Source organism: Heterocephalus glaber, unplaced genomic scaffold (assembly GCF_053883595.1).
Source record: "Heterocephalus glaber isolate CG9 unplaced genomic scaffold, H.glaber_assembly_v1.0 deba00001452, whole genome shotgun sequence".
Lineage (NCBI taxonomy): Eukaryota > Metazoa > Chordata > Mammalia > Rodentia > Bathyergidae > Heterocephalus > Heterocephalus glaber.
The window spans coordinates 19,499,467-19,509,740 of NW_028258302.1; the positions used below are offsets into that span (position 1 = coordinate 19,499,467).

Here is a 10,274-nt window from a genome sequence, read left to right on the forward strand (position 1 = left end):
CCAAACTGGTCTATACTCACACCTTCCAATTTGAGCATACTGATTGGTCCAAATTCAGTTCTACTGTTAGTCTACATTTGAGCCGGCTGGGGTCTGGGCAGACTTCTTCCTGAGGGGGCGGGGCACCCAGGACAGCTGCAGCTGTCAGGGCAGAGGTCCCTGGAACACTGGATGATGTGGGCTGTTTGACAGCTGTCAGTTCTCCATGAGAAATGGCAGGGACCAAGCCAGGGAAACTGGACGGGGGCTACTTGTGTTGGTCACAACTCACCGGGGCTTGGAGAGGTTGTGATGGTAATACAGGTCCAAATCACTCCCCAGTCTCTGCCACTTTTCCAGAGAGGTGGCCACAGACTGCAAGGTCTGGAGTGGAGGGAGCAGCGACAGCTAAGCTGCCCCTCCTGTCAGAGCTGCTGGAGCTGGGAGGACACGGAGGACACTGGGGACGTTGCCCAGGTCCATCCTTGTGGGGAGGAGGATGCCAAGGAGCACAAAGGGCAGTGTGAGGGACACAAGTGACAGCCTTCAGACAAACCATAGCCTGCTCTGGCACACACAGGACAAAGGGCAGCGTCCCATGCTGCTTATCTGCCTTGCTAGAGATCAGAGAGAAAGGGGTAAGGCAATGAAGAGAGACTTGGGCTTTCTGAGAGATGTTTTTGTTTTGTTTTGTTTTGTTTTTTGTACCGCGGATCAAACTCGGGTCCTTGTGCTTGCAAGGCAGGCAGCGGAACCCCTGAGCTAAATCCCCGGCCCTTTCTGAGAGATCTTTATTCTTAATGAAGGACGCGGGATCCGCACTGCCAGCTCGACGAGGCTCTAGTGGCTTGCTATGGTCTGAAAAAAAGTAGGGGTGAGGGGACAGAATAGTCCAGTTAGGAGCACAGCATCTGGAGCCAGGGGGCAGTGGGCTCAGCTCCCAGCTATGCCACTCCTTAGCTGTGTGACCCTACACACAGAGGACTTGACCTCTCTGAGCCTTAGTTTCCTTCCCTCTATTATAGGCATAATAATAGTATTTTCCTCATCGGGTTTTTGTTTTTTATTTTGTTTTTGTTTTTGTTTTTTGGTGGCAGGGATCAAAGTCAGGACCTTGTGTTTGTGAGACAGTCACGGTGCCACTGAGCTAAACCCTGGCCCTTCTTCATGGAGTTCTTGATGAAACTATTAACTAAGGTTCTCATCACAGAGCCTAGGGACAGTTTTCTTTTGTTTTTGTGGTACCCACAGCAGCTCCACTCCTGAGCTATGTACCCAGCCAGTCTCTTTTTACCTTTGTACTTTTTGTTTTCCAGGCCTGGAGACTAAACATCTAGGGCTTTTGTGCTTAGCTACAATCCAGCTCCCCACCCTATATGAAGTTGCTAAATCGGATAGACAGGCCTCAAACTTGTGGTCCTCCTGCCCCAGCTTCCCAGTGTGCTGGGGTCATAGGTGTGCACCTCCACGGCCAGGCTGGTGCAAGTTTAAGTGGTCTGTAACTACAGCCATTGCTGTTATCGTGAACAATACTAATTGACTTGACTGCCTGTCCCCAGATGGGAAGATGAGGACTGTGCTCCCACTGGGGCCTGAGCATGCCCTCTCATGGCTGTCACCATCTTCCATGGTTATCATCTGTCTCCCAGTGGGTGGCCCTGTGTCTGCATGACTTGGAAGGACTGGACCACAGGACACACTTCACAGACCCCTAAGAATCTAAGCAAGCACAGCCCACCAAGGCTCACAGCTCCACCCAGGGGCCATGGATGTTCTTGGGGCCAGCAGAAAACACCTGCCCTCTGCAGTGTCCCCCAGGGCACCTGGCACAGCCTGCAGGGGCTTCTCATCTGCTTAAGGGCCCTGACCCTCCCTGGTTCCCCCTGACCCCACCTCCTCAATCCAGTCAATGAAGGCGGAGACTCGAGTGAACACCGTGGGCTTCTTGAGGGTGTTGCATCCCCGGGAAGAAACGAAGCTGGTCACGCCGTGGACCTGCCAGGTGCCCTCCTCAGTGGGGCAGTTGAGGGGTCCTCCAGAGTCACCCTGGAATCAGCAGAGAGGAGTGTGCTGAGCTGGGGCAGGAGGCTTAGGGATTTGGACCTGTACTTTAGGAATTTCAAGAAAGCCTCATATTGCCCTCTCTGCACCTCAGCCTGATCATTCGTTGTTTTGGTTTGGTTTTTTTTGGTACTGGGGATCGAACTCCAGACTTTGTGCTTGCAAGGCAGGCAGTGGAACCACTGAGCTAAATCCCCGGCCCTATCATTTGTGATGGAGAAAGGAAATAATCCCTCTGAAGAGATTTCCTGTGGACTAAAGGAGATGACAGTGGATCTTAACACATAGTAGGGAGGAAGCTCTCGAGAAATGGCAGTCCCATATTGGTGCCCCAATTGATTATCAATATCATTATTCATACTCATAGTACAATGAGAGTATTCTGAATCTCTTCTTTTTTTCTGCAGTGTGGAGATTAAACCCCAGTGCTAGACAAGCACTCTACCACTGAGCTACATCCTTAGCCCTCTGAATGTTTAATTATAGCTCCAGAGCCATGGAGTTGGTGTGACTTGGAGGTCACGGGACAGTGACCCTTGTGGTGTGGATGGAGATGCCTGAGGCCCAGGGAGGGAGAGACTGGCTCCAGTCTGGTCAGCGTGTGAGCGGGAGCTGGAGTCTGGGTCGGGTCTGCCAGGCCTGGGCTCTGTGCTCACGTCCCTGACATCCTGCCTGGCCTGGGGCTGGAGGAGGGAAGCAGGGCCCCACATGGGCAGACTCACATTGCAGCCGGACTGGATGTCTCCTCCAGCACACACCATCGTTGTCTTCACAGTGAAGCCCCACCAGTCCCACCTGGAACAGTGCTCATAGTCCACCGTGGGCAGCAGGGCCTGCTGCAGCTTGTCTGGGAGGGGCCCATTGGCTGTAGGGATAGAGACCACTGAGCAAGGAAATGTGGCACAGTGCCTGAGCCCCAGAGTGGGGGATTCAGAGCACACCGGTCTCCTGGCTTGGGGTTTAGAGGACCATGCATACATTCCTGCGTGCTTTGTTCACCGAAGGGACAGACCTGGTGTGGCCTTCAAACCCCAACCCCCACGCTTGGCTTTTTGTCACTGTCCCTATGGCCTCTAGAGGGGTTTGCACCTACTGTAGAGACGGCCCCAGCCGCTGATGTAGCAGGGTGCCTGGTGGGGCAAGATGTCACCCGCAGGAGGGAGGCAGGCGAGCTGGACAGTGGCCCCCAGCTGGGCACTGCGTGAGAGCTTGACCAGGGCAATGTCATTCCTGGGGAGGGGAAGAGTCACATAGGGCCTGGGCCTATACCCGACCAGCTCCTAATCCTGGGCTGGGATTAGGCTCATGTGTTAGGCTCTGCACCCCAACTCTAGGCATTTTGGGGGGTTTTTTGGTATCAGATATCGAACTTGGGACCTTGCGTGTGAGAGGCAGTCGGTGGAACCACTGAGCTATATCCCCGGCCATTTTTGGTTTTTATTTCTGGGATTGGGGATTGAATTCAGGGCCTTCACACTGATCTACAATTCCAGCACCCTCCAACTCCTGTTTTATTTACTTTTTTTTTTGGTACCGGGTATCAAACTCAGGTCCTTGCACTTGCGAGGCAGGTGGCAGAACCACTGAGCCAAATCCCTGGCCCTTTATTTACTTTTTATTTTGTGATAGGGTCTCATTAAATCAGTAAATTTCCCAGGCAAGACTCAAACTTCAATCCTCCTGCCTCAGCCCCCAAGAGTGCTAGGATCACAGGCATGGGCCACCAGGCCTGACTAGGCCAAGTGTCTGTGAGAAGCCCCCACCACTTCTCCCCATCTGAACTTTGGCGTTCACAATGGCACTTGTTGAGTCTCCCAGGTTCCCACTTTCAGCTGAGTAAGAATCACCTGGAGAGCTCAGCACACAGCAATTCCTGGCCCCAGCCCATCGTTTTCAAGGCCATGGGTCCAAACAGAAGCCTGAGAATCCATATTTCTAATAAGTTCCCAGTGTGGCCCTGATGCTGCTGCCCCAGGAGCCCACTGTGAGAAGCACAGCTCTGTATTCATCTGCCTGCCTATCACTCAGGTCACTTCACTGGGTCTGAGTGTCTCCCCATTCACCCCAAGAGCCCCAGATGGGCCAGGGTCTCTGGCATCCAGCCCCTCACCCCTGCACCGCACGTTCACATTTACACCTTGCTCTACCTTCTCACCAGAGAAACTGTGCCACCCAGACACACAATTCTGCCTGCATGTGAGGGCTTAAGGCAGGCCCCTTGACTGTACAGACACCCTGGAAGCCCTGACTCATAGTCACCTTGTGACAAATGGCAAAGCTGCAACCTGGAAAAGGTGATTCGAGAGTGGGCTCTCAGTCCAGTGCCTCTTCTCTAGCCCATGGTGCTGGGGCCTGAGGGCACCGGCTGCACATAGGCAAGAGCCACAGGAGTCCTGGGATCTGCAGAGGCCCTGCCTCTTCCCGGGCCCTGCTGTCCCCTCTGTAAGGAGAGGATATGGTGTCCATGGCCCCTAAAGGTTCTGTGGCTCCAGCCTTGGTGGCATGTGCTGTGGGACCTGGGCCAGCATCTCTGGCCATGGAGGGACAAGGGGAGAAGCTCAGGGCCTTCGAGTCCACTCACCCACAGCCCACGCAGCTGTCATCCCATTTCTTGTGCACAAAGAGTTCGCCAGGGTTGACGGGGATCACCTGCTCGGAGCCTTCCTCCACAGCCCGGTCATATTCGCCCAGTACCACCTGGTACGTCCGGGAGTCCCTGTGGGTGGAGGCCAGCTTGGTCCAGGCCTGTGGGGAACCTCCCTCCTCTCTCACTCTCACCCACTAGCCCAGCTGCCCAGGTCTCACGCAGGGATAGCAGCTGGGACAGCACAGGGACAGGGAACGGAACTCACGAGATGCAGTGGGCAGCAGTCAGGACCCAGTCAGGGGCAATGAGGCTACCGCCACAGGTGTGGGAGAAGGCTCCATTCTTCTCATACTGCAGGGAGACCTGGTGGCCAAGGAGGAAAGGACCTGAGTGTCCTGGACCCCACAGTAAGGGTGACAGCCATGTCTTTGTATATTGTGCTCCAGAGGGCACTGTTGACCCAGAAGAGAGTGGCACCCTCTGAAATGTGCAGTGCACAAGCTATGTAACTGCTGGTGGTGGTCCTTTTTTCCGCTGGGATGACATCCTGATTCGCCCATGCCTCCCCACCCTTGGCTCTATGACCTGTCTGGGAACTCTAACATTTTTGCCCCTAGCTTTCCCCAGCCCTTCTCTTGAGAGCCCCAAAGGTATTCTATCAGGCTCTCCCATTCTTCTGAGCCTCAAGTCTTTCAAGGCCTCTTGGTTCTGCTGAAGAGCAACTCATTCTGAGTTCTCGGTCTTTCTCCTCCTTCCCTACACATTTGATTTCCAAAAGCTGCCTGTAGATCAAGGCTTGGCAAACTATCACCTGTGGGCCAAATCTCCTCATGGTTGGTGTTTTTTTGTGTTTTTTGTTTTTATTCTGGGTACTGAACTTAGCCTTTGTGCTGAGCTATATTTTCACCCCTTTATGTACATTTTGAGACAGAGTTTTGCTAAGTCACTAAGATTGTACATGAAGACTTTTTGGAGTGGATTCATGCTCATTCCTTTCCCCATTGCCCATGGCTGCTTTCAGGACACAGTGGCAGCATAAGTCACCGTTCCAGATGACAAGGCTGGGGATTTAGCTCAGTGGTGCTGCCTTGCAAGTGCCAGGTCCTTAGTTCAATCCCCAATACCAAACCATAGAAAACAGATGCCATGTGGCCAGCAAAGCCTTCAGTGTTCACCCTGCGGTCCTTGAAGAGGAGCCTGAGCTCCCGCCCAGGAGAACCTCCATCATGAGGGAATGTGCTAGATCTTTGCTGTCTCACGTGGCTACCACCCTCATGTGTCTACTGAGGATCTGAAATGTGGCTAGCTCTGAAGAACTGAATTTCTTATTTTCTTTTGGTCCAAGACTTAGGAGGGGGCTCCAGAGGGTGAAAAAGCTGCCTAGTGGCTGGAAGGAGAGGGTTAGGCCAAAGCCCTGATGCCAGGTAAGCAGGAGCCCCTCAGAGGCCGCCGGGCTCCAGGGCCTCCTAATCATGTTTGAGGGTGCGCCTTTTGAAGAGGTACTCGCCCAGCCCAGCCTGCAGACATTAGTGAGGTGGTTGCCTATCTTCTTGATGAGCTTCAACTCCTCATCCAGAAAGTGGTTCTCAGGCTGGGGATTTAGCTCAGTGGTTCTGGCACTTGCCTTGCAAGTGCAAGGTCCCGAGTCTGATCCCTAGTACCTAATAATAATAATAATAATAATAATAATAATAATAATAATAGAAAGTGGTTCTCCAGGAAATCACAGATATGGGGGTCTGTCTTGGCCGAGCCCAAGGCATGAAGATCCAAAAAAGCTTGGTTCAGGTTCTTCAGGGCCAGGGCAGCTTTCATGGCATCCAGACTGTTAGCCCACTCATGTTCAGAAGGTTTCTGCACATCTTGGAAGAGCACTCGGTCTCTGCACTGGTTTTGCAGTTTCAGGAGATGCCTGGCACCCTCGAGTTTCTCCTTGGCTAGCTCTGGGAAGAAATGGCCCACACCTGCCAGAGCCACATCGTCACAGTCGAAGTAGTAGCCCAGAGAGAGGTAGGTGTAGGAGGCCCACAGGTGTAGATTCACCAGGTGGTTGACGGCAGCCTCCACCTTGGTGGAATAATTCTGATGAACCTGAGAAGTCATGGCTGGTCAGCAATAAGGAGCTATCCACAAAAGAACAGTGTTGGCCGGTCCTGGAAGCAGGAGATGGGCGAAATGATGGTCCTGAAATCTGTAACTAGGGCTGGGGATTTAGCTCAGTGGTTCTGATGCCTGCCTTGCAAGCACAAGGTCCAGAGTTAGATCCTGGGTATTAAAAAAAAAAAAAAAAAGCCTGAAATCTATAACTGGAAGGTGCATGGAGGATGAAAAAAAGGGAGTCTCCGGGTCTATTCTGTCCAAACACTGTTGAAGCAAGAGACAGATCTGCAGGACCTCCAGATGCACTGCTGAAGAACTGAATTTTAACATCACTTCATTTAAATTAACTTTAAACAGCCAGGGATACTGGGCTTGATGGAACAGCCAGGCTAGCTCTCCATGCTTCCCTCAGTGTGCCTTACAAAGCCTTTGATCCAATGGGTATATGGCTGTGTCTCAGGTACTCAGGAGGCTGAGGCAGGAGGATTGAAAGTTTTAGGCCACCCTTGGTAATTTTGCAAAAAAATTTTATTTTAAAATTTATTCTGGGTATAGTGGTCTGTAATCCCAGTACTCAGGAGACTGAGGCATGACGATCACTGCCCTAATTTTGAGGCCAGATTGGACTATACAGTGATTTCAAGGCCAACCTGAACTGCATAGTGACACCCTGCCTCAAAAGACCAAAAATTAATTAATTAATTAAAATGCTTTATACAGGAAGGGTTAGAGTTAGGACTGAGGATGTATCTCAGAGGTGGAGCAATTGGCAGCACGCCCAAGGTCCTAGGTTTCATCCCCAGCATCAAGAAAACAAAACAGCCGGGGATTTAGCTCAATGGTTTTGCCCCCTGCTGCGCAAGCCCAAGGACCTGAGTTCAATCCTTGGTACCAAAAAACAAAAACAAAAAAAGAAAACAAAACAGGGCCAGGATTTAGCTCAGTGCTGCCACCCCCTGCCTTGTAAGCCCAAGGTCCAGAGTTTGATCCTGGATACCACAAAAAAAAAAAAAAAGGAAGAAAGAAAACAAAACAAACCTTAATCTTTTTATGTTCTCAGACATTTTAGCCTGTTGTATAATTTGAGGAATCCAGAAACAAGTCCCCTAAAATCTTCCTCCTTCAAGTTTAACTGTTACTGTGCCAAGCCCATAAGCACCACCCTCTCCACAGATTCCACTTTTGCGTTTCCAGCAGCCCAGCTCAGGCCATAGGCTGAGTGAACAAAGCCTCCAGGGAAAGTGGACTGTGAAGGGTTTTCCAGGCCTGTGGAAGTGGAAGTGGAATATGGAAAGGAAGCATATCCTTTCTGGGCCATCAGACCTTGGGGCCAGGGCCCTGGAGGGCATGAGAGCAGCTGGTATCACTCTTACCTGCCAGGGCCAGCTGTAGGGAACTGCATCCTCACCATTGACCACACGGCCCACGGGGCTGTAGAAGGGCTGCCCACAGCCCGAGGCTAGAGGAGAGAGTGGAGTGACAGTCAGCCAGAGGGTCCCGAGAAGGAACCAGAAGGCCAGAGTCCCAGTCCCAGCTGTGCCACAAGTTGGCTGTATGGCCCTGTGCAAGCTCCTTCCCTCCCTGGTCGGCAGTACCATGTTTGAACGGGCATTTGGACCAGGGTGAGGGTGTGCAGAGTCCCAGGAGTCCAGGGCCTCCTGCAAAGGGAAGACTGTACAGTGCCTGTGGTGCGATGAGCTCTCAGAAGTGGAAGGCAAGCTCAAGGACCCGAGTTCGATCCCCGGTACCAAACAATTAAAAAATAAATAAAAAATAAATAAATGTTTAAAGAAAAAAAAAAAAGAAGTGGAAGGCATTGTCACAGGGAGTGGCAGCTTTGAAATAAGCCTGCCTGGCTCAGGGGCACCCAGCCTACCACTGGTTTTAGGATTAACTACTTTACCCCTTTGAGGATCAGTTTCCTCATCTGTAAAGTAATTGTATTGACTTCACGGGGCTGCGATGAGAACTAAATGAGCTAATTGAAGAAAAACCTCGCAGCATTCTGCCTGGCATACGGTAAATGCTCAATAAACGTTACTGTTACAATTATCGTTCATCAAGGGAGGCCACTTGCACGGGGTGGCCTGGAGCTGGATGGAATAGGGTAGAGACCAGGAAAAGGAGAGGTCCTGGACGTGGAGCTGGAGGAGGAAGTGTGAGAGGAGAGTTGGAGTGGAAATTCTCACCCAACATCTAACCGCAGAACAGGAAGTCCTGACTGTGAGACTGGGCTCACTGCCCCAAGAGCCCCCACTGCAGCCCTGGGTACTCCCAGTCTTTCTCCCAGCCTGCTCCATCCCCAGCTCCTGCAGACCCAGTTCCTGCTGCAACTCCACAGTCACACCCAGGTACAACCTGAGACTCCTGCCTGTGGAACCGCGAGTTGGGTGGGGGGAGCCAGTGCAGGAACCCTACTTCAAGGCCTCCTCAGGCCGTGCACCACAGGGAACCCAGGCCCAGGCTGGGATCTTACCAAGGGCCACAAGGAGAAGGGAGCTCAACAGCCGGAGGAGCATCGTGAGCTTTGAGCTGATGGGAAAGAGACACAATCCGGGCCTCTAATAAAGGGCAGAGGGCAGAGGGCTGAGGGAAGGGGCTGGACTGGGCCCCATTCCCACAACAGGTGACAGAATATCTATCGGGTCCCCCAAGACCCAAGGCCACAGCACCTCCCACTGCAGATAGCGAAGGAACACTAATAGAAGACCCAGGTGTCTGCACAGGTGGCTTTGAGTAGCCAGCTGATAACAAGGAAATGGAAAAAAGATTTGTGTGTGAACAAGCCAGGCTATTTTGAGAAAGAACACGGCCCTGGAGCTGGCCAGGCCTGGATTCAAATCCTGCCTCTGCCAGGTTCAAGCTCGGTGACCTTGAGTGGGTCATTTCATGTCTCTGAGGTTTAGGTTTCTGGTCTCTAATGTGGGATTGATATTGTCGCCTTCAATTAAAATAATTGTGCTGGGCCGGGGATTTAGCTCAGTGGTTTTGCCGCCTGCTGCGCAAGCGCAAGGACCCCAGTTCGATCCCCGGTACCAAAAAAATAAAATAAAATAAAATAAATAAATAAAATAATTGTGCTGAGCACTTTCCCTGCCTCCCTCAGGCAGTGTTCTAGGGGTACAGGCAGAAACAGGCCCTGTCCCAGTGCTCCCGGGGCTTGGGTCAAGGGGGAGAGACAGAGACAAATCAGCAAAGATCCACGAAGGCTGTTTCCAATTGTGGCAGCGGCAGATGCTGCAGAAAAGGAAACAGGAGGCTTGGGGTGGGGGTGGGAGCAACCTTTGAGCTGGGGAGCCCAGAGGGTGACACCGGGGTGGAGGGCAGCATTTGACTGAGTGAAGACAGAGAAGTGAAAGGCAGCCCAGGGAGGTCCTGGCGGCAAAGCACTCCCGGTGGAGGGGTCGGCAGGTGCCCAGGTGTCAGGTCTGGAGCTGGCATGGGCCCGCTCCTTCAAGCAGAGGGAGGCTGGTGGGGCTGGAGCTGAGGCATGGTGTGGGGGCTCTGGGAAGTCACAGCTCCCGCAGCTGGAGACACAAGTGACCAC

At 52.4% G+C, this 10,274-nt stretch overlaps 1 protein-coding gene across 1 annotated transcript; it reads right to left on the reverse strand.

Annotated features, from left to right (window-relative positions):
- Positions 1 to 643: 643 nt before the first annotated feature.
- Positions 644 to 9,345, reverse strand: LOC101701010 (chymotrypsin like elastase 3B). Its single transcript, XM_004850525.3, has 8 exons — positions 9,204 to 9,345; positions 8,101 to 8,186; positions 4,893 to 4,990; positions 4,622 to 4,756; positions 3,134 to 3,270; positions 2,763 to 2,905; positions 1,873 to 2,025; positions 644 to 837 (listed from the first exon to the last, which is right to left on the reverse strand). Exons 1-8 carry the CDS (start codon positions 9,244 to 9,246, stop codon positions 820 to 822), a joined length of 813 nt encoding a protein of 270 aa, XP_004850582.2. The 5' UTR covers positions 9,247 to 9,345; the 3' UTR covers positions 644 to 819.
- Positions 9,346 to 10,274: the final 929 nt, after the last annotated feature.

Excerpts from the sequence above, each read along its gene's own strand:
- LOC101701010 (XM_004850525.3), bottom strand. The coding sequence starts at position 9,246 with ATGCTCCTCCGGCTGTTGAGCTCCCTTCTCCTTGTGGCCCTTG. Across the intron at positions 4,757-4,892 it reads ACTGCTGCCCACTGCATCTC|GGACTCCCGGACGTACCAGG; the intron begins GTGAGTTCCGTT and ends CTCCACCCACAG. Across the intron at positions 3,271-4,621 it reads GACAGCTGCGTGGGCTGTGG|GAATGACATTGCCCTGGTCA; the intron begins GTGAGTGGACTC and ends TCCCCTCCCCAG.